Genomic DNA, 19,689 nt, shown 5'->3' with positions numbered 1-19,689 from the left:
TCCTAAAACAAGCGTCTATTTCTGGTTAAAAAGATACTTATAATTTGGTTTTGTCTTATTTCAAGAGTGATAAGATATTTGCACTAGAACAGTAGACCAAAAACACTTATTTACTAATCTTCTGGAACCATTTCCAGGGTCTGTTTGGGAATACATTTTTGTCCTGGAGGGCCACTGCCCTGCAACTTTTAGATGTGCCTCTGCTGCACCACACCTGAATAGAATAATCAGGTCATTAGCAAGACTCAGAGAACTGATCTACACAAGAAGGAAGTAATTAAGCCATTTCATTCCAGTGTTTTGTATCTGTGGCACATCTAAAAACTGCAGGACAGCAGTTGACACTCCTGCTTTAGAGGCTTTACAAAAGGATTGATAACAGTCTCGTTTCTCAAAGGAATATTTCAAATGACGGCCTAAATGAAGGTGCCGGGTACCTAGGGGAAGGAGTAACTCTAGGAATTGGGACTCAGTCTAATCCTATCCCTCTCTTTCTGCTGACCCAGATGCCCTCTTCCTCCTCGTCTTCCTCCCTGCATCTTTCCCTCTACCCCTTTGCTTCTGGACGCCGTCTGCAGGCCAGCCCTGACCTCCTTCGCCTGCTGCACATTTCTTAAACAACTGAGCACTTAGAGGAAATTACATTACTGGCTATAACAACTGTATGGAAATCAGCAGAGCAATTTGATTAGCAACAGAGTAGAGCTATAAGCTTTGCTCGGTGTACTCCTTTTATTTCCTGAATAAAACAGCTCTACCCTAACCTCAGATAAATCAAACACACAAAGCACACGCTCTCCTGTTTTTATTTTTTGCAGAGACCTGCAGAAGGCAGAGATGCACACACCGGCTCTCCAGAGAGCTAACCCAGATATCAGATTGTACTCCCCCCTTCCTTTCTTTTTTTTTTCTCTTTTTTTTTAACACTGCGGATTCCCCCAGCTTCCGCATATCTTATCACCGTAACTATTTTGTCAAGACGCTTCACCGCCGCCTCCGAGAATCAACTGTTTACTTTTGGTCGGCGTTACCTGGTCGGCTGTACGTGGCCAGGTTGCTGTCGCTGTTGCCGTTGCCTGCCGTGCAGCAGTTGATGCTGCAGTCGTTGTGGTTGGAGCAGGAGTTGGGCCACGTGTCGGCCAGCCAGGGCTGAGTGGCTGAGTCGCCCATGTTTAGCAAACCGGGCCTATAAAAGAAAACCCAAATGTTTAACAATAGAGACAGACATTCATCCGAGTGAACGGGAAGCACCCGCAGAAACAGAAGATTATGGAGGAGTTTATTTATCCAGCTGAGAAGAGGAAAACTTAAAAAAAAAAAGAAAAAAATCTGGCTTTGGTAGTTTTTGCCTTTTGGGCAAACGTACGCAAAGGGAGCACATTTCAGGCTGGGGGGCAACAAAAAAAACACAAGCCCAGCTAAATAGATTGTGTGTGCTCGACTTGCCTAGAGCTGACATCACTTTCTCTGAGCCTCCGTGAGCATTAGCAATCCTCTTGGATTAGACAGCCAGATAAAATTCACTCCCCATGTTGAGAAAGGCACATCCTGAGCAGTCAGTGAACCACAAGTACACTCTGAATAGATTCCATGGTGTCACAATGTCTCTTTCATTTGAGGTTTTGTTTAGCTGAACAGACTCATAAAAACACCGACTCTTTCTTCTGTATCTTTGTTCCCGTTTATTTACCTTCTATCAAACGTTTTATATAATATCCGTCTCAGACAATTAGGAAGTCAGTGGAAAGTAGTTTTTGCTCATTAATGGGATATTCCAGCTTAAAGCTAATGAAAACCTAAAATGAAGCTATTCAGTAAATTAGAATATTACATAAGATGAATTCATAGGAGGATATTTTATCTCAGAAATATTATGATATGGCCAAGACATGGTAAGATATGGAAAAGACTGAAGACTTGACAGGTTTTCAGCAAGGTATTCTGCAGCACCATGAACTAAACATTTAGTTTTGCTAACTCAAAAGCACTAATTATTTCCACTAACATTAAAGTAGTTAAATATCCACTATAAGCTCATGCTAAGATAGTTGGCAGGAGCTAATCGCTAACTTAAATTCAACATATATCTGCCCTTAAAAGACTACTTTAATTTTGATATGATCTATATATTCTATAATGCTTTTAGAAATTGTATTTATGTCTATATATAACATCTGTTTTATTTTGTTTCTGTGCGTTTCTCATTTGAAATAAAATAAGTGGAGGAGGAGAAGAAATAGTAGGTAAACTGTCTTCACCCACTTCAAATAATAAACATCGAACTTCTTTAAGAGTTCTTAACACCACTAGGTATTCAGAAACTGAGCTAACTGTTTAGCTTAATGCTGTATCTAAGAGTATGAAGTAGAAAGTAGGTTTATAAAAGTGGCAGCGTTAATATCACTTTGAAGTAAAGTTTAGGGATTCAGGACAGGCTAAATCTATTACTATGTTAGCATTTGTATATTTTTACCATTTATAACTAAACCGAGTTTAAAATAAATTATTTTAATGTTTAGATATTATATTATGATCATGACACAAAGACATAGAAGCACTGACTCTACCTACGCCTGGTGGATCTCCTCTAAAGTCTTGAATGAACTTGGTGGGGTTTTTTTAAATCCGTATTTTCCCTCAACTAATCTGTAATATGCTACGATACAGCTAGCATCTTTCGTTTTTTGTTTCTGCAACAATCATTTGGAATGACTGTATGCTCAGCAATTAGTATGTCTTAGGCCTTTACAAACAATTTATGGCAAGGTGAATAATTTTTTTTTTCTAGTAATCAGAATTTTGATTTTTTAAGCAACCATGTACCAAATTTTTATAACATTCATTTAACTATTTCAATAAAATTTCAGAAATAAAATTATTATTCAAAATTGACAAGGGCACTTAACAGGACTCTAGTGTACAACCTGACCTTTGGCCAAATGTTGAGTCTAGAAAGAGAACATGCCATATTCTATTTCTGATTAAATGACTCAATCTAGCATCCAGAACAAGTCGGTCTACTTTAGCTGGGCCATGTATTGCTTTGGTATTCAAATCTGTGCAGGAAGATTCCCAGTCTGAATACTCCAGCACTGAATTAGCATCGAATTGCATTTCCTCACTCTGTCCTAAATGACTCATTTCTTGGATTCATTTTGGGTAATGAACACATTTGTCTTGTACAGCCAAATACAATCTCACAATGGCTCCTCCATCACCCCAGTGGTTCTGTGTTGATATCGAACGACCATTGTTTTCATGCAGAGCTGACACAGCCTCACTGCGTCCAGGATTCAATCATACAACTGGGTAATGTAATGAATATGGATTTACTGTTGATGGCTTCAAGCTAACTATTCATTAACACATGAACAACACACACACACACACATTTATGGCATGGCATTAAGTACATTCTGTACTCTGAGCAGAAAGCGGGTAATAATTGAATGCATTTTTTTGTTGTTGTTGTGTGTGTGGGTGTGTGTGTGTCTGTTTTCCATTTACCAGCTATATGGGCGTCATGCCAGAGGCCATCTAGTGGATACACAAATGAGTTTTGGTGGCTCTAGTTCTGAAAGGTCTCACTTATTTATGCACAATGCACCACTTCACTGTATGGGAAGGTGAGCTTTGCATCTCCATTAAGGTTCTATGGTGATGCTGGGGCACAGCCTTGTGGTTGGATGTGGCTCTTCAGTGTGTGTGTGATGGGGATGGGCTCCTGGCAGGCTGCACAGCTCTTTGTTCCTGTAGTAACACAACACACTTTGTGCACCTACTTCCACCTCCTGCCATGTGCTACTTTAGAAAAGGCTCAGCTCTCCCCCTAGTGTTTGTGAAGGAAAAGTACCGCTGCCCAACCATTCTCTTCTACTCAGTCACACCCCCATTTTATTTATTAAAAATAGAATTTAAGCAAACTTTTCTTACCTTCCAGCACTGCTGACGCCTTCCCCACCCCTCTGATATGCCACTGAAAAGAGAGACAATCATTTTCAGCAGACTTTCACAGAGATGTGACTGCCTAAAAGTAAAATACCAAGATTTTACAATTTCTTTACGCAACTAAAGGACATTATTGAGGTTTAAAGAAATGCCCCAGCATTATAATTGTAAAGTGGAAGGAAAATAAGTTGTAATTTTCTTATTTTCTTAATTTAGTTTTTAAAAGAAACAAAATGTGAGATGCATTTTAATTTTAAAAAATAAAACCTTCCACTGCAATTACAGCTGCAAGTTTCCACCAACTGAGCCAAGCCAGAGACTCATTTGTTTTGCTCATTACAAAGTCAGATTAGACTGACTTTGTCAATAAGTATGTTTAATCCCACATAATTATTTGGATGTTTTGCTCTGGCTGGATTATAAGTGTCGTCGTCCTGTTGAAGGTGAACCTTCACTTCAGGTTGAAGTCTTTTGCAGCTTTTCACAGACTTTCAGTGAGAAACTCCATCCGTCTTTCCATCAACTCTGAACCAACTCTGAATTCCTGCTAGCAAAATCAAACAGGATTCTGCCAATTACTTCAACTATCATCTCTACTAACCAAGGCCTTTACGTTCCCATGTTTCCTACTATATATTGAACTGGGACTTCTATGACTTTCTTGTGGCAACCACATTATTCTTAATATTCATTCATAAAGCCAAAGCAATGTGTTGAGTGCAATTAGTGGATGACTGATGTGTGAGATTCCTACATCTGAGCTTTGGATATCTGCAGCTCCTCCAGAGTTACCATGATACTCTTCGCTACCTCTGTTATCAACATTCTCACAATGTTGATAAGATACCCTGTGCTTTTTAAGTGCAAATTGATCGACATTTGGCAAGACAATGTTCGGTTTCGCCACCGATCCACTTCTGTTGCCGACCCAAATGAGGCGAGGTGGATTCTGAAGGTCTAGATTGAAGAACCAGAACCAAACAGCAACACATTATGTTTCTTGGAAGAGGGGCAACCACAGTTCAGACACGGGGCATCCAACAGGCAATGACTGAATACAGCATGTTAAAGTAGGTAAATGTTGTATTCTAGCAGCATGCTTACTGCTATTTATATTTTCATTATGATATAAGTATTGTATTTCATTATTAATCAAATTTAAAAAGGTCTTTAAGAGTCTTTAATTTGAATAGGTGAAAACCCTGATAGCTCCCCTCAGTCTCACCCTGTTAACGTCAGGTGAACAGCCATAATCCTCTGTTGTTTCCTGGACTGAACGATACATTGTGAAATTTTCTAATTTTGGAAAATGATTTGTATAGGCTAATTCTGCTTTAGTTTCCTAACTTTGTCTTTGTTCTTCATTTGCTCACTAATGTTCCCTAACAAACGTCTATAACCTTCACACAGCAAATTAAGAGAACATTAATTATACAGAGGTGCTGAAGGTGACATCAAAATTAATTCAGTGTTGCCAGTGGGCTAAGGAAATGCCAAACTTTGCAGTTCTTACAAACCTCAGAATTGTGTGCAAAGTTTGTGGCTGTACCATGACAAAATGAAAAAAAGATCAAATACTATTGTACCCAATTATTTCTTTACTTTTTAAATGCTGGCATGTTTGCATGGCGTCAGCTGAGTCACACGTGTGGTGCAGGAGGATTCACCATAAGAGGCTTATGAGGAACAAAAACGCAGAGCTCTTTGGTTTTCCAGCTCAGGTTCAACTCGTTTGAAGCTCCTCACATTGCAAGTCGAACACTTTCAAGAAACTCGGAGCTGCCGGTGTGTGAAAGGGAGATAAACCTCCAACTTTAATTACAATCGGTACCCTGAGAGGAGAGGAGGGTAGGAAGAGAATGAGCCCTGGTCTTTCTTGGCTCTGTTCTTCTTTTTCAACTATTCAGCTATTAAAACAGAAAATAGCTGGGGTCCCTCATATCCACAGGAAGCATAATTGTCTGGTTGTAGATTGAAATCAGCATAATACCCCGCACAGTCTTGCTTCTCTAAAACTAACAAAACCTTATTACACAGGTGAGGAATGAGTCTGACCTGAAAGATTTCCAACAGATCGCGAAACGAGCGTGTAGCTGCAATAAGAGTCTGCATGACTGCAACCCTCGAGGCAGAAAAAAAAGTAGCAAATAAAACGGTAGCAACAGAGAGGAGAGTATGCTCAGACAAGATCAACAAACACATTGTCTCTTTCCCCTCCATGTAGCTCACTGCCGTGTCCTTTCATCTACTCTCAGCCGTGCCACGCCTCGGACAGACAAAGAATGTTTTTTTCCCGATGGGTTTCAGTCTGCGAGCGGACCACAAACACAAACTCGTACGGAATGGAAAGCTTCTCTCTTTTCTATCTGCTTCACGCCATGTCACTTTGATTCACAAATGAGCTCCCTGAGTTATCTAAACGATGCATCAGTGCTGTGTCATTCTCTAAAATCCCATTTAATGTTGCAAGCAGCTGCTTTGATCAAGTTGCTACTGGCTTTAATAGCCTCTTAGCAGAGTGGCGTCTTGATCTCTGGCACCGACTTCTGACTCAACCCAAAACACCGAGCAGAACCTTTGTTTTTAAGTGACTCTGCAAATGATCAGTTTATTTTACTGGCTTTTGCTAAGTGCTGACTTTATTAGGTCAGTGATTTTTATTTTAATAGGCTAATCAAAGATGGCAGATGTTGCAGGTTACAAGCAAGTCAAATTTGAGACTCTTTAATGACACCTTAGGTGAAATCTGAGACCAAAAAACTCTATATACATGGGATGGTGGCAGGATCCTGCTGCATTACAATCAAGCATAGCAAAAAATTGTGAACTTGTACCCAGCCTCACAGAACTGAGGCAGTGGTGAAAACTAATGCCTTCCAGCCAATTGGCAATAAATTTTCACTTAAAGGCTCAAACACAAGAAAGGTAGCATTGCTCCTTTTCCATTTATTTCCTATGAATCTGACACGATGAGGTGGCAAAAGCTAGCCCTCCTCCACCCATCTGTGACATCCGTGCATAAGAAATTTTTCACTTGTAGTTTTAGACCTGCACACAAAGGCTAGCGACTCCACAAGAAAGTTGGAGAATGTTAAACTTTCGCTCCTGTTGCACCCAGTGACTTTTCCTGAGTTCAAAGCCTGCCCCCATGATAATCACAAAAAAGCTAGCTAGTTAGCTAACAAAAGGGTATGTTAGCAGCTAGTTACCAATAGCCTCAACCTCCTCAAGTCAGAACACAGTGAAGATGTCGGAACACCACACAAACTTTTGATTGACATAAAGGTTCAGAGGGCGGGGGGGCATTTATGAGATTAAATAGTCCTGCAACAACAAAATTTAAGACCTCTGATTAACGTATTTAATGCCAACTTACATTTAGTTTTATGAATTTAAGATGTTTTAAGAATGCTCAGACACCCTGTGCTTGCACATATCAAATAAATTGCTTACCTGTTGGTGTGAATGTGAAGGATGGCACTGTTGGGAAAAGAAGAGAAAGGTTAGTGTTTTCAAGCTTTGAAACTGCAGGTAATTTTTAAGATGTTTTTAAACCTGACTTTCAATCTGAAGTCTGATCCATTGTGGATAAATACTTGTTTAACCAGCAGCTAGTTCTGGGTCACACACAAGGACTGTAAAGCAGCAGAGTGCAGGCTAGCTTCTCATTAACCAGGTAACATTAGCATCTTATTTATCTCTCTCAATTAGAAGCAGAAATTCAAAAAGGGGTAATATTCTGTGTGCTTAGCATTTTTACTTGAAACATAATGCTATTTTTCAATATTCATGCCAAAGTGTGAATCAGTTTTTTCATTTGTTAGAGCTGGGTAAAAGTATAAAGGTAAGGGGCATATTTTTTTGTTGCCCAAGTAAAAATATTGGATTCAAAACAACTGCCTCTTTTAAAAAAACCTGCATGACATTTTCCTCTCATGATTTTATAGTCCTTTTAGAAAAATGTTATCTAAGTGCTCAAGCAAGAATCTCATACCAAATCTCATACTAAAAATCTGGAGGACAACTGTTGTTTGTGCTTTACTCTTTAAGCAAAAAGTAATGCTGTGAGGTTGGAAGTTGATGCAATCCTTAGAGCAAATTGTAGCAACATTACCTACTCTAGTATTGTCCAAAAAAATTCAATTGTGCTCCTCTAAAGTTGTTTTTATCCTTAAATAATGACGTCATGGATTACTTGTGCCAACAAACATCCTCTAAATGCAATAATCTTGTGTTGGAATCTGTCCTGGAGATATCGGCTGTCATGTGGCTTTTATCTCTCTGATGAATGCCTTTGAAGAGGAGACACTGGCTACCCAAAACAGTCTGCGACAAATGCAAACATGACTGAAATACATAAATCAGGTCTCCATTGTCAACCTGGACTGGCTCATCACAAGATGCTTATCTCAGGGCTAGATGAACCTTCATGTGAGGTATGACTATATTTGTTAGTTTTGGGGTCTTAATACAAATAAATGTCTCATTTTCATCTTCACATGAGATGCATGAGGAGGAATCGGCAGATTTAAATTTGACTGATTGTGACGAGTAACATCTTAATCCAATCAGTAAACAAAACTAAAATGCTACAAGGTCATGGTGATATCAGTTCCCATAGAAGATATCACAGAGAGAAGATGATTAAAACACAGTCATTTTTTATTTGTTTATTTTAGCTTGTTCTGTCAGCAGTTTATCACTGAAAGTTGTCTGACTGACAAGGAGAATCCCAACAAATGTATTTCCCCAAAAGCAGCATTACATCTTTCATTATGATGCCATATTTTCTTAATAATAGCTGTTATTACGAAGAAGTAACTTTATCTCTTATAGAGTGGTTATTTATTGTGCTAATCAGTGCTAAAGGCTGACGTTGTGATTAGCACAGCTACAATAATGGAACTCATTTTAGATCTGAACATGTTTGGCTGCGTTTCATATATTTTGAGTTGAAATAGGAATGAACATTCTCTAAGAAACAGAGTTAATATTTATGTTTGCTTGCTGTGCTAAAAGCTAACTATGCTAATCCCTAAGATTAAAAATATGAACTGTAAGCTTTTATCTCTTTCTTTAAAAATACAGTTTATACTAATCGGCTCAGTTTACTAGAGCTATTTTTTGTTCTTTGTCTTTCTTCTAAAGTACCGCTGCTAATTTCAACCATCCACATTTCTAATCATTGATGTTAGATGATAAAAACTGGGTTAAATAAAAACTTTGCAATCACTTTGTTTTTCTGGTAAAATATCAGTAAAACCAACGTCTTTCATAGGCTCCCATCTCTCATGCATTGTGTGAGAGAGATATTGTTTTTTCCTCCTAATATAAATAATTTATGATTATTCAAGGACAAAGAGCAAAAAAAAGGAAATGCTGTTCTGATCCATTCATATTTGTGTAGCTGTAAGTCAAAGCTTAAAAAAAAAACGGATCAGAAATTAGCTACAAATTTGTAATTGGTGCGTAAAAAAAAAAAAAAAGAAACTATTCATTTTTTTTCCATGACTAGTTTAATCTACGCTTAATGTGTTACAAATACCACCACTCCCACAGGCGCGCACTTCCCAATTCAACTTTTTTCACCCTAACTGCACGTTGTTGATTCATGTGGTTGCAATTATAGTCTTTGAAAACATTCTTGGTTACCCATTCTAACAAAGACTGTGGCCTTTTGTGGTCAGGGTGCACGAGGAGACACGGAGGGCGGGGGATGGCGAGAGGGGGGAGCGTGCCTGAAGAGCTATTTCTTTCTTTATTCGAGTAAACATCAACATATAGAATCGCAGACAGACAAAGGGGAACGTCATTCCGCACGCCATTTGCCTTTCATGCCTGACCGCAGGTCATTACTGCACACTGCTCACATAGACATGAGCAAAAACATGGCGGTTCTAACTGCTACAGCCCACACAAGTGTCTGTACGTGTGAATGAAAGTTTGGGAAATCTTCGCCGAAGCGGATCTCACTTGACATTTTCCATCAACCGTTGAAGCGGCAGGTTGAAGACATGGTTTTCTGCGTGGCAATCTGAGATTATTCTATTGTTTGTGCATCAAGGTTGAAGGGTGGATCTCCTCTAACCTCGGCATTCGGCACTAAACCTGAGCCAAGGACTGAGGTTGAAGAAGGCAGCGCTAACAGTAGCAAGCAGCTGCACAGCCCAAGGCAACACATTAAGCTAGCTCACACATAATTGAGACTAAGATAGAACGGCTAATGACTGTCTTTCTGCTTGAGCTGCCATGAGCCGAGGCCAGGCATGTCGTGAACTCTGTCACTTTGACTTAAATCAGGTAACAACTTAACAGAGAAAAGACAGAGCCAGTTGTGTATCTTCCAGAGAGATAAGTAGCATAAATCTCTTGCAGAATGTCCACTTCCTTATCCGAAGGCCCGTCTGTTGAAAGCATGTGAAAATGTCAGGATGTCCTTGATAAACAGAGATTAGACACAAACATTCACTATTTTCCCAACACAGTCAGATGGGAGTTGCAGGGAAGGGAAAAAAAGAAAAGAAAAGGGAGTTTTTGGATCTGAAAATGTGCTTGACTGAAAACACACTTGACACTCTCACAGAACGAGCATGACAGACTCATGAAAACACATCTTCATGCTGTACTCTCAGCGGGTGCTGATGTTGCCTCCTAAAGAGTCTATAAGATATCGCTCTGCGCAGTCTACAAATACAACTTCTTGTGACAGGAGACAGGAGAAGTTGGCAGCGTTGAGGATGAAAACAACAAACAAGTAGACGATTACATGGATATTTAACAAACAATGCTTTATCACCAACATTTTCTAGTCCCCAGCCTTAAATTTGAAGTGTGTGCCGTCATCTGCGTGTGCCTACCTTTGCGTATGCCTGCATAGCTGCTGGAGAGGCCGTTCCTTTTCTTTCGGTGCCGGTATAACCAGATACTGAAGACCATGAGGATGATCCAACATGCTGCTCCAATTCCTGCGATAAAGGCAGGCTGCTTGACCACATCAGAGATCTGCTGGGAGAGCGGGTTCTCCTGGTTCACGGTCTCGGTCATCCGCCCAGATGAATCTGGAAGGGGGGCACGATCAGAAGAGACGTGAGCAGGATGTTTCAGAGGGGCCGTTTGATCAGCGTACGAATGGTTTTTATGGTAAACATGAAATGAGATTTATGCTAAAGGAAAGGCATGAAAAAGAAATGAATAAAAATGTAGGCATGAACAGAGAAACTGGGCCGTTACCAACATCAGACAATTTCAGCTGGTTGGAAGAGTCCAGGCTGAACATTTATGACACACTAAATGTCTTGGAAAACTAAAGACATTTCAGGTTTCAATAAGGTGTACCAAAAAAACAACTTGAAACTTTTGTAACTTGGTCAGGATGTGTCTTTATGTCCACATAAAGACACATCCTTTATTTAAACATATATATATATATATATATATATATATATATATATATATATATATATATATATATAACTCTCTGAAGCCACTGTTTTACACTCTATACTCAGGAAAATTGTCGTTCTTGGGTTCAAACATCTAACCCAGCATTTGCAATTAGTAACTCTCTTCTTCTCTGAAATACACACAGCATTTGAATTTGTATTCATGGTTATCATTATTAAAAGATGCTGAAAACAGTTTACGATAAGACCTTGTCTAATTTAAAGCTCTACGTTTTTCAAAAGGAATCTTAAGGATCCCCTCTCCCCCCCAAGACTTTAATTTGTGTATCTTGATAGAGGAGATTATTTTTTCTCCCAGCAGGTGAGCGTAAATCTGGCTTGTGTTGCAAATCCCAGTCAACACAAGCCAGGTGAGTGGCAGGTGAACGGAGCCTGGTGATGGAACCAGTTAGAAAAACACCACGAGGCATCGTTTACACCAAGCGACGGTGATTTCCTAAACAGATAAACAAATCCAGAAAGATCACCCTCAAATACAGACACCGCAATAATTAGCAAACAGAGGCACAACTGTGAAAAACTGAGGCGTCGAATGCCTGGAAGCTGTGAAACGCGCTGTAGCGACGCCGTCTGCACAGCTGCTCGCTACAACCTGCTTCTTCTTGATCTGTTTTTCTCATCTGTCTCTGCTTCTCCCCCATGTCTGCTACATGAAAGGCTTCTCTGACTGGCCCCACCCTCTGGCATTTGGGTTTTCCTTTTTTTATGCTCTTGTTACTTTATCCTTTTGTTTTTCAGAGTGAAGTCTTTTACTCAGTAGCCATTCTTTTGAAGGATCGCTAAGAGCCCAACAAAAGCCCAACGCATTGCCTTTACCGTACCCTATCTCTTCATTTGTCTCAGCTGCTGAGTCTATGTCTGTTTTTGGCTGCCTGGCTTCTCAATTTGTGACTCTGTTTGAGGGAGCAGAGCGTGCCAATGTGACTAAGCAGCCCACGAGGGATTGTACAGGTATCTGGTCTTAGGATGACGCGTGCAAGCCTGAGAGTGTGACAAATGCGTTTGGGTGAAGCGCTGGTCCCCGAGGCGCATTGTTCCACTTCGGTGTTGGTACATGGCAACAATCACCACAGGAACTCTTCAAGTGAGATAAATTGTATCTGTCACAGGGAATGCTTCTTCATTCCCATCCTGCTCCACTCAATCACACATTTAAAACCAGATGGAGCCATTTGTCCTCTCCTGGTCTCTCTCTCTCTTTTGCTTATGGTGCTGTTTTTTCCTCCCAATTCTTACTCATTAGCAAGTTAACTAAGCGGCTCAAAAATAAACAGTGGCCAAATTACCCAAAAAAATGTTTGGTCAATTTGGCCAAAAACGATGGTCCAAAAAGTTTCAAGCCAATTGTATTGTATTGGAAGCTGAGCAGAGGCAAATGGTGCTGTCTCTGCTTCTTTTTTTCTCCTCATCTTACTCAATTAGCAAGCTAGCTATGCAGCTCAAACATAAATAGTAACAAAATTTCCTGAAAATGTTTGGTCTATGTGGCCAAAAAACGACACTTAAAGAAGTTTATATTGCTCATGTTTGCTGTTTGAAGTTGAGCAGAGGCGAAAACATCTTTAAAACCAGAATGGAGAATGGAGAAGGGCGCGGCTGCTAGCTTTTCTGCTGAGGGAGCTGGGCGTACCAATGTGACGCTCTGCTAATTAGCTAACGTAACTAAAAACAATTAACACAACGCACAAAAAAAGACTGCAGAGCCACCCCGTTGTCACTCAAACTTCTCTATGGCAAGTTTGATGCCATTTGTGTGAGAGAACTCACCCAAATTACAGTCTTCAAGCATCTGCACTAAGCATGAAAAGGAAAGGGGGTAGAAGCCTGAGCATGTCTCACAACATTCTGCTACAAGAAAGGGAGTTACAGAGATGTCTGTTTAGTTGGCATAAGGTCATGATACTGAAAGCTCTTCATTTAAAATGGATGGGCTAATGCTATAATTGTTGTTAAGTGATTGGGCTTGATTCACTTCCAAGGAATCTCGGGTAACTATAGATGCACAGATCAAACATTTGAGGTCAAATTCCTATTTTGTATTGTTTTGAGGAAATTTTGACTTCTTTTTTTTAAGAACTGAGATAATCCACTTGTGTCAGTAAGCTAAGTGTAAGATTTTAAGGATTTTTAAGGACCATTATTTGTATTTAAGACCTATATATATATATATATATATATATATATAGGTATATGACCAAAAACATTTTTAAGCTTCATATGTCATGTTTGATTTACCTAACCTCTAAAAAATGGTAAATTTTATTTTGTCAACTTAAATTATTTCTTTTTCTACAGTGCTTCAACCATTACTAAAGAAGCTGATTGTTCAGAGTTCTGTTTTCAAGCACATAACATTTAGTGGAAGGAAGAAATTTGGTTAGAGAAAGGTGCAACAGGGAAAACAACAGCCTTGAGAGGATTGTCATGAATAATTCATTCCAGACGCAGACAAATACTAGACATGTGCTACAAATGTAGCCTGACCTTTGTGCTTAAAACATCTTTCTTTTTATTGGTCTGATGTGATATTCAAATTTTTCGAGACAGTGAATTTTAATAAGGCAGAGTTTGAAAGTTGGAGAGGACTCCCACCTGTTTCCACAAATATCACACTTTTATGCAATTTTCAAAATTTCCACAATGTAATTTATGAGAATGCAGACAGAAAAAGGCGTGGCTATGTCCACTACTCACCAAACTGAAAGAAAGTGGTTTCACTCTTGACCCCGGGACCAGCGCTGGTGCTGGCTGCAACCTCGACGCTGTAGCGGATTCCAGGGGTCAGACTGGGGATGACCACGGAAAGCGTTGACCCGTCAACTGTCCGGTTGATGTTATACTTGCTCTCATTCCCCAAACACCAGATCTGCCGCCACAGAGACAAGGATTAATTCAAACGCACTGTTATGAGCCTTTGATTGAAATGTTGCCACCATGTTGGCACACAGTGGGTATAGGATTACACCAGTAAGGCAAGAAATGGGGCCCAGTAATCATAACCCAGCTTCAGCAGAGTTAAGAGCCGCTGCTCATAAGTAGAAGATATTTACCTCAATATTAGACCTGAAACTGACATTCTGCTTTATTTACTGTGCTAATATTCTCACATCTTCCAGTGTGCTTTTTGTAAATATGTAATATATTCATGTGCATGTGTGTGCAATGGAAGTACAGAGGCTCAGCACATTCTGTCTGTGAGTGGCAGTGGGCACTGGGGACCTGGCTCAGTAATGAGCAGGGTGTGGGGGGGGGTATGGAGCTGGATTTAAAAAGCATGAAATTACTCCAAAGTTAATAATAAGAAAAAAAAATTACCTGGAAAATTAAACTGAACAGTGTGTGCCTGGGGACCCAAAAGGGTTTTCCAATAAAAAAGGAAGTTTCACTGCGTAACGTACGAGTTCCTAGAGTTGTTAAACAGATGTTATAACTTTGAATTAAAATATCAAAAATATTAAATGTCCTATATGTTCATATCATAGTGCTAGAATTTAGTGGCCATGTTCTTAAAGATTTACTAACTGCATCTTTTTTTGTTTTGTATTCACTTATGCTATTGCTTTGTTTTTCTTTTTTTATACTTTTATGCTATTTATGTGAAACTCTCTGAAAAAAGCAGTGCAATATCACAATACTGATATTATTATTATAAATTGTATCAATCTTCCTGACCACTCAGGTCTGTTGGTTCTGGTTCTGCTCTGCATCCACAGAACCAGAACCAAACATGGAGAAGCAGCATTCAGCTTCTATGCACCACAAATCTGGAACAAACTTCCAGAAAACTGCAAAACAGCTGAAACACTGAGTTCTATTAAATCAAGGATAAAAACCCACCTGTTTACAGTTGGACAACTGATGTTTATTAGGTTGATGGCATTTGACAAACTGTAATGTTTGTTGCTGCTTCATAACTGGTTTACTGTATTATGTTTTTATTGTGTAAAAAAACTTTGAATGTCCTTGTTGCTCCAAATAGAAATGTGTTTGACATCCCTGACCTAAATAAAGCAAGAGCAGATGAAGAGAAAAATGCAGACATTTATAGATTTAAATTGTAGTAAGTGGCTAAAAAGAAGAAGAAAAAAAAGAGTTACCCTTCACTTCTGTGCCTGGAAGTTGAACGAAACAAAGTAGATAAATAACTAGTATATAGCGTCGTTTACTTTAGACAAATGTGCATTTTTCATTTATTTATGTGCACATTCTAACTGCAGGTATTGATTTGGTTACATTTTTTGAACAATTAAATGTCGTTCAGAGTTATTGAGTTTATTTTTACTATTTTGTTCCTAAAATATTTGCTTTTAATTTTGAAAAATAATAGCTACTCCACATCCCTGCACTCCTTCTATCCCCACAAAAATAAATAAAAAACAGATGAAACTTTTCTCCTGACTGGGAGCTCAGTGTGAACAGAAAAAAACATTATTACTGGGACGGAAATGACAGATTTTTTCCTAAATTCCACCACTTGAAACGCAACAAACTGTACGATTCTCAAACCTCCACCAGATGGCACTGTTTCCAAAGCATTACCATCCACTCCCCAGAGTTTAATTTCATACCTTTTTTCTACTCTTTCAGCACACAGAGGAGAAGAGGCCCTGATGGGAGCACAAAGGTACACCTCCAGCAGGAATTACATTACCTTTCTCTTTTGTCTGCTCAGTCTGCAGCCATGTCTGCATCTCTATTATGTTTCAGCAGAACAAGTCCCATTTGCTCAGACCTGAGAGATGCTTGCTGTATTTATTTGAGAGTGGATGTGTGTATGTGTGTGTTACCTTGTACTCCTGCACCACCCCGTTCTGCTCCTCTTCTGGAGGGGGTTGCCAGGAGACGACAACAGCAGTCCCGTTGCTCCCGCTCTCCGTCACTGTTACCTTACGAGGCGGGGCGCTGGGGGCTTTTGGGGAAACACAAAAGAAGAAAAAATAACATTTGTACATAGTTCTTCTGAATGCACTTACTCACACATGCTACTCAGTTTTCGGGATTTACTTCCGAGTGAGAGCAAGGCGGATGTGAGAACAAATGACTAATCAGAAACATTACAATGCTTTATCTAAAAACATATTCTCAGAAATGTTTACTCCAAACAAACAGGGGGTGATGATGATGATGATGATGATGATGATGATGATGATGATGATGATGATGATGATGATGATGATGATGATGATGATGATGGACTAAATTGTGGTGTATGAATAAAATTTGTGGTCAAACAAAATCTTAAACTTAAAATGCAGAGCTGTTTTTTTTTTCCTGCTTATGAGGAGAAAAGGAAATGAGTCTTAGAGCTCCAAACACAATTATCAACAAAAGCCAGAACAAAGACTGAAAAAGCAGAAAAAGATCAAAACACGCCCACTCATGCAATACACACACACACACATACACACACCCCTTCTAGTAACACTTCCGCACTCCCGCTTCTCTTGAAATGTTAGCGACATATGAAAATTTGCAGTTGGGTTTTAACCAAAACCTCAAGAGACTGCTACAACCACACCCAATGAAAAATTAGTGCAACACATGCATGCATGAAGGGGGGTTTGTGGAGGTTATGGGGGGGGGGCTGCCACCACTCACTGCCTGCCTGAACAGATGCGATATGCTTTCAAACATGCAAGCTGTTCGTATGAAACGGTGTAGACATAGAGGACAAAAAAACCACTAAAACATTGGCATGAAGACATTCCCCCCCACCTTCGTCCAGGGTCTTGCCAGCTTTAACGTCGCTGTCTGTTCCCTGGAACTCGTTGAAGAAGGGGCGGACTTTGAATTCGTATGTGACGCCTTTCCGCAGCTGTGTCACGACGGCGCTGTCCTCTCCGGGGGTCCGGACCTCGAACACGGCCCATTCGCTCCTCTGCTGGCCCTCTGGCCTGTACATCACTTTGTAGCCCTGGACGTACTGGGACTGCTGCTCCACCTGAATGAAGACAACCAAGATGGAGTTGTTCGCACAGGTTGATTTTTGTCAAATTGTGAAATTGTGTATGGTAGACCAGCACAAAGCAGTGCATTATTGTGAGGTGGGAGGAAAAATGATACATGGTTTCTATATTTCTCGTGAATAAAAACCTGAAATGTTTTGACCTGCATTTACTTGAAATGAAATGCAGGTTTACTTGCACAGTAAACTTGCACAGGTTTACTTGAAATTTACTTGCACAATGAAATGCCTTTGGAATCAGGCACTGATTATGTCAACCAGGTGTCTGTGTTGACCGATATTAGTCCTTTTTTAACATATCGGTATCTGTCAAAAAGAACCGGTCCAACAATATTTATTTCCACCTACTTGCCGTTTTATTTCTGGGGGTTGGTCAGGTGACAGACAGTGATAGTTATGTGGTGCAGGATCGGTATCAGTTATCGGGCGAACAGTAATATTAATATCAAATATTTATATCGACCTAAATTTTCATGTCGGTGTATCCCTAATATTAGCATCATGTTAAATCCTACACTGAATAAAATCTATTCATCACACAGCCAGTCTATTGACTGAGCTTATTATTGGGTTTTGGAAAAGAAGTCACACTGAAATCTTACAGTAAATTTGTTCATTTTTCATCTGTTATTTGTTACTGTCGATGGTTTAGAGAAGTTACTGTTGTTTAGAGCTTGGAATCATCTTTCTGTATGTGCTGCAGTTACAATAACTCAGTCAATACACACTGTGGTAAAGGAAAAAAAACGTGTCTGTGGCTCATTTATTGAATTATTCTATTTTTCGGGGCGTTTCCACCTGCAGCTGTGATTCCAACAACATGAAATTCTACAACCCATGTGAGTCAATGACTATTGACTCCTGCTGAATCCATATGAACGCCCAAGCGTTACACATTTCCATTTGCAAAATAAAAAATAAGTCAAAATGAAAACCTTCTGTTCCACTTAACATGAACGCATAACTTTTGCTCATCTGTCGCATAAAAGCTCCACAAAATACATGAAAGTTTGTTGTTCTAGTGCTGCAAATTGTGGGAAAGTTTAGCGTTAGAATTATGCCAGAATTTTAAAAATGGCGTCGCAGAATAAATAGGAATCTGTGCAACTATAGACCAGGCAGAGGATGAACTGGGATACTAATTCATCACATCACCCGTCTGTTTATCCAGATTCCTCTTTTTTGACTGTGTCTATGTGCCATTTGGAGCAGCAGTGATTTGTTCAAACCGCACAATGAGGTCATTGGCCAAAGGTTCCTTCAAGTCTGGAGCTGGTTAAATAGAGCCCAGACTCTCGGAGCAGCGTGTCTCATCCTGTCCTGCTCTCTAATGCCTGCCGAAGTCAAACATTGGGGGAGAATCCGTCCAGGGAACACGAGGTGTTGACGCTGCAAAAATATTCAGCTTCATCCGGCGTAGCATAAAAAAGCATAAAAGCAAAATTAGGCCAGATTGTTTTGTTACTGTAATCAACGTGTAATAAATTTTCACAGCAGAATTCATGAAAACAAACCACTAACTGGAGCGATAATATCCCTAAGGGTCCCTTTGGAAGGGAAGCTTGTACAGATTTTACTGATTTCTTTATCCATCCTATATGAAAAAAAAAAAATGCAGCCAGCTCAGGTGGTCTTCATTAGCCGGAAAACTGCGGCAAAGGAAAATGTAAAAACCAAGAAATTGCCCAACGGGAATAAACGTACCACCGCAAAGCAAAGGGAAATCGTGTCACTTAACGACAACGTCAGGCCTCCTCGTGACATGTGTTTCTCTGGAACATTCCAGAGAGACAAAGTAACCAGAGGTAGTGATGTTTTAAATCAGTCTTGACATGTCAGAGTCATTTTCACGTTTTCCTCAGCTGCGTTCATCACTCATGGTGGCACTTCATAACACCTATGAAGGGTAGCGGGGGTGGCCTTTTTTTTGTCAAGAGAGAAGAGCGTTTTGACCATTAGGCGACTCATCCAGCAGGTTAATGTCTACTCTGGGGAGGTTTCGTGATATTGTGCGTGTGATCGGTAACAGAAGCCCATTAGTACCTCATATTCAGTTTGGTAGTGGCGCAGAAACGCCACCATACGCTCCCAGCTGTAGTTCACTGCCTATCCGGTTCCACATCTGGGAGCCATTTCCACCTAAAGGCATGGGCCTGCCATCTCTTTTCTCTTAGTCGTATTGTTTTAACAGTCAAATGTTTCCAATCTGACCGGACTGGCACGCTACACCACTGCTGCTCTGTGCTACAAGACGACTGAGCTCGGAGGTTTGGTGTAGCTGGAGTGAAGGAAAAAAAACCAAACAACAAAATG

The 19,689-nt window shown here is 39.9% G+C and overlaps 1 protein-coding gene across 4 annotated transcripts in view; it reads right to left on the bottom strand.

The window, feature by feature from the left end:
• The window catches only part of robo1 (roundabout guidance receptor 1), a 320,732-nt gene that overhangs the window by 15,738 nt on the left and 285,305 nt on the right, over positions 1-19,689 (bottom strand). For all 4 annotated transcript variants that reach the window (XM_023351205.1, XM_023351204.1, XM_023351206.1 and 1 more), the window contains 7 exons: positions 17,127-17,352; positions 16,199-16,320; positions 14,106-14,277; positions 10,806-11,006; positions 7,402-7,428; positions 3,934-3,976; positions 1,032-1,186 (listed from right to left, as the gene is read on the bottom strand). In XM_023351205.1, coding sequence (XP_023206973.1) covers positions 1,032-1,186; positions 3,934-3,976; positions 7,402-7,428; positions 10,806-11,006; positions 14,106-14,277; positions 16,199-16,320; positions 17,127-17,352 — 946 coding nt within the window. The remainder of the gene's footprint in view (positions 1-1,031; positions 1,187-3,933; positions 3,977-7,401; positions 7,429-10,805; positions 11,007-14,105; positions 14,278-16,198; positions 16,321-17,126; positions 17,353-19,689) is intronic.

Source organism: Xiphophorus maculatus, chromosome 18 (assembly GCF_002775205.1).
Source record: "Xiphophorus maculatus strain JP 163 A chromosome 18, X_maculatus-5.0-male, whole genome shotgun sequence".
Lineage (NCBI taxonomy): Eukaryota > Metazoa > Chordata > Actinopteri > Cyprinodontiformes > Poeciliidae > Xiphophorus > Xiphophorus maculatus.
Note: the sequence above shows the minus strand (reverse complement) of the source record. Positions and strands in the feature narration are given on the sequence as shown.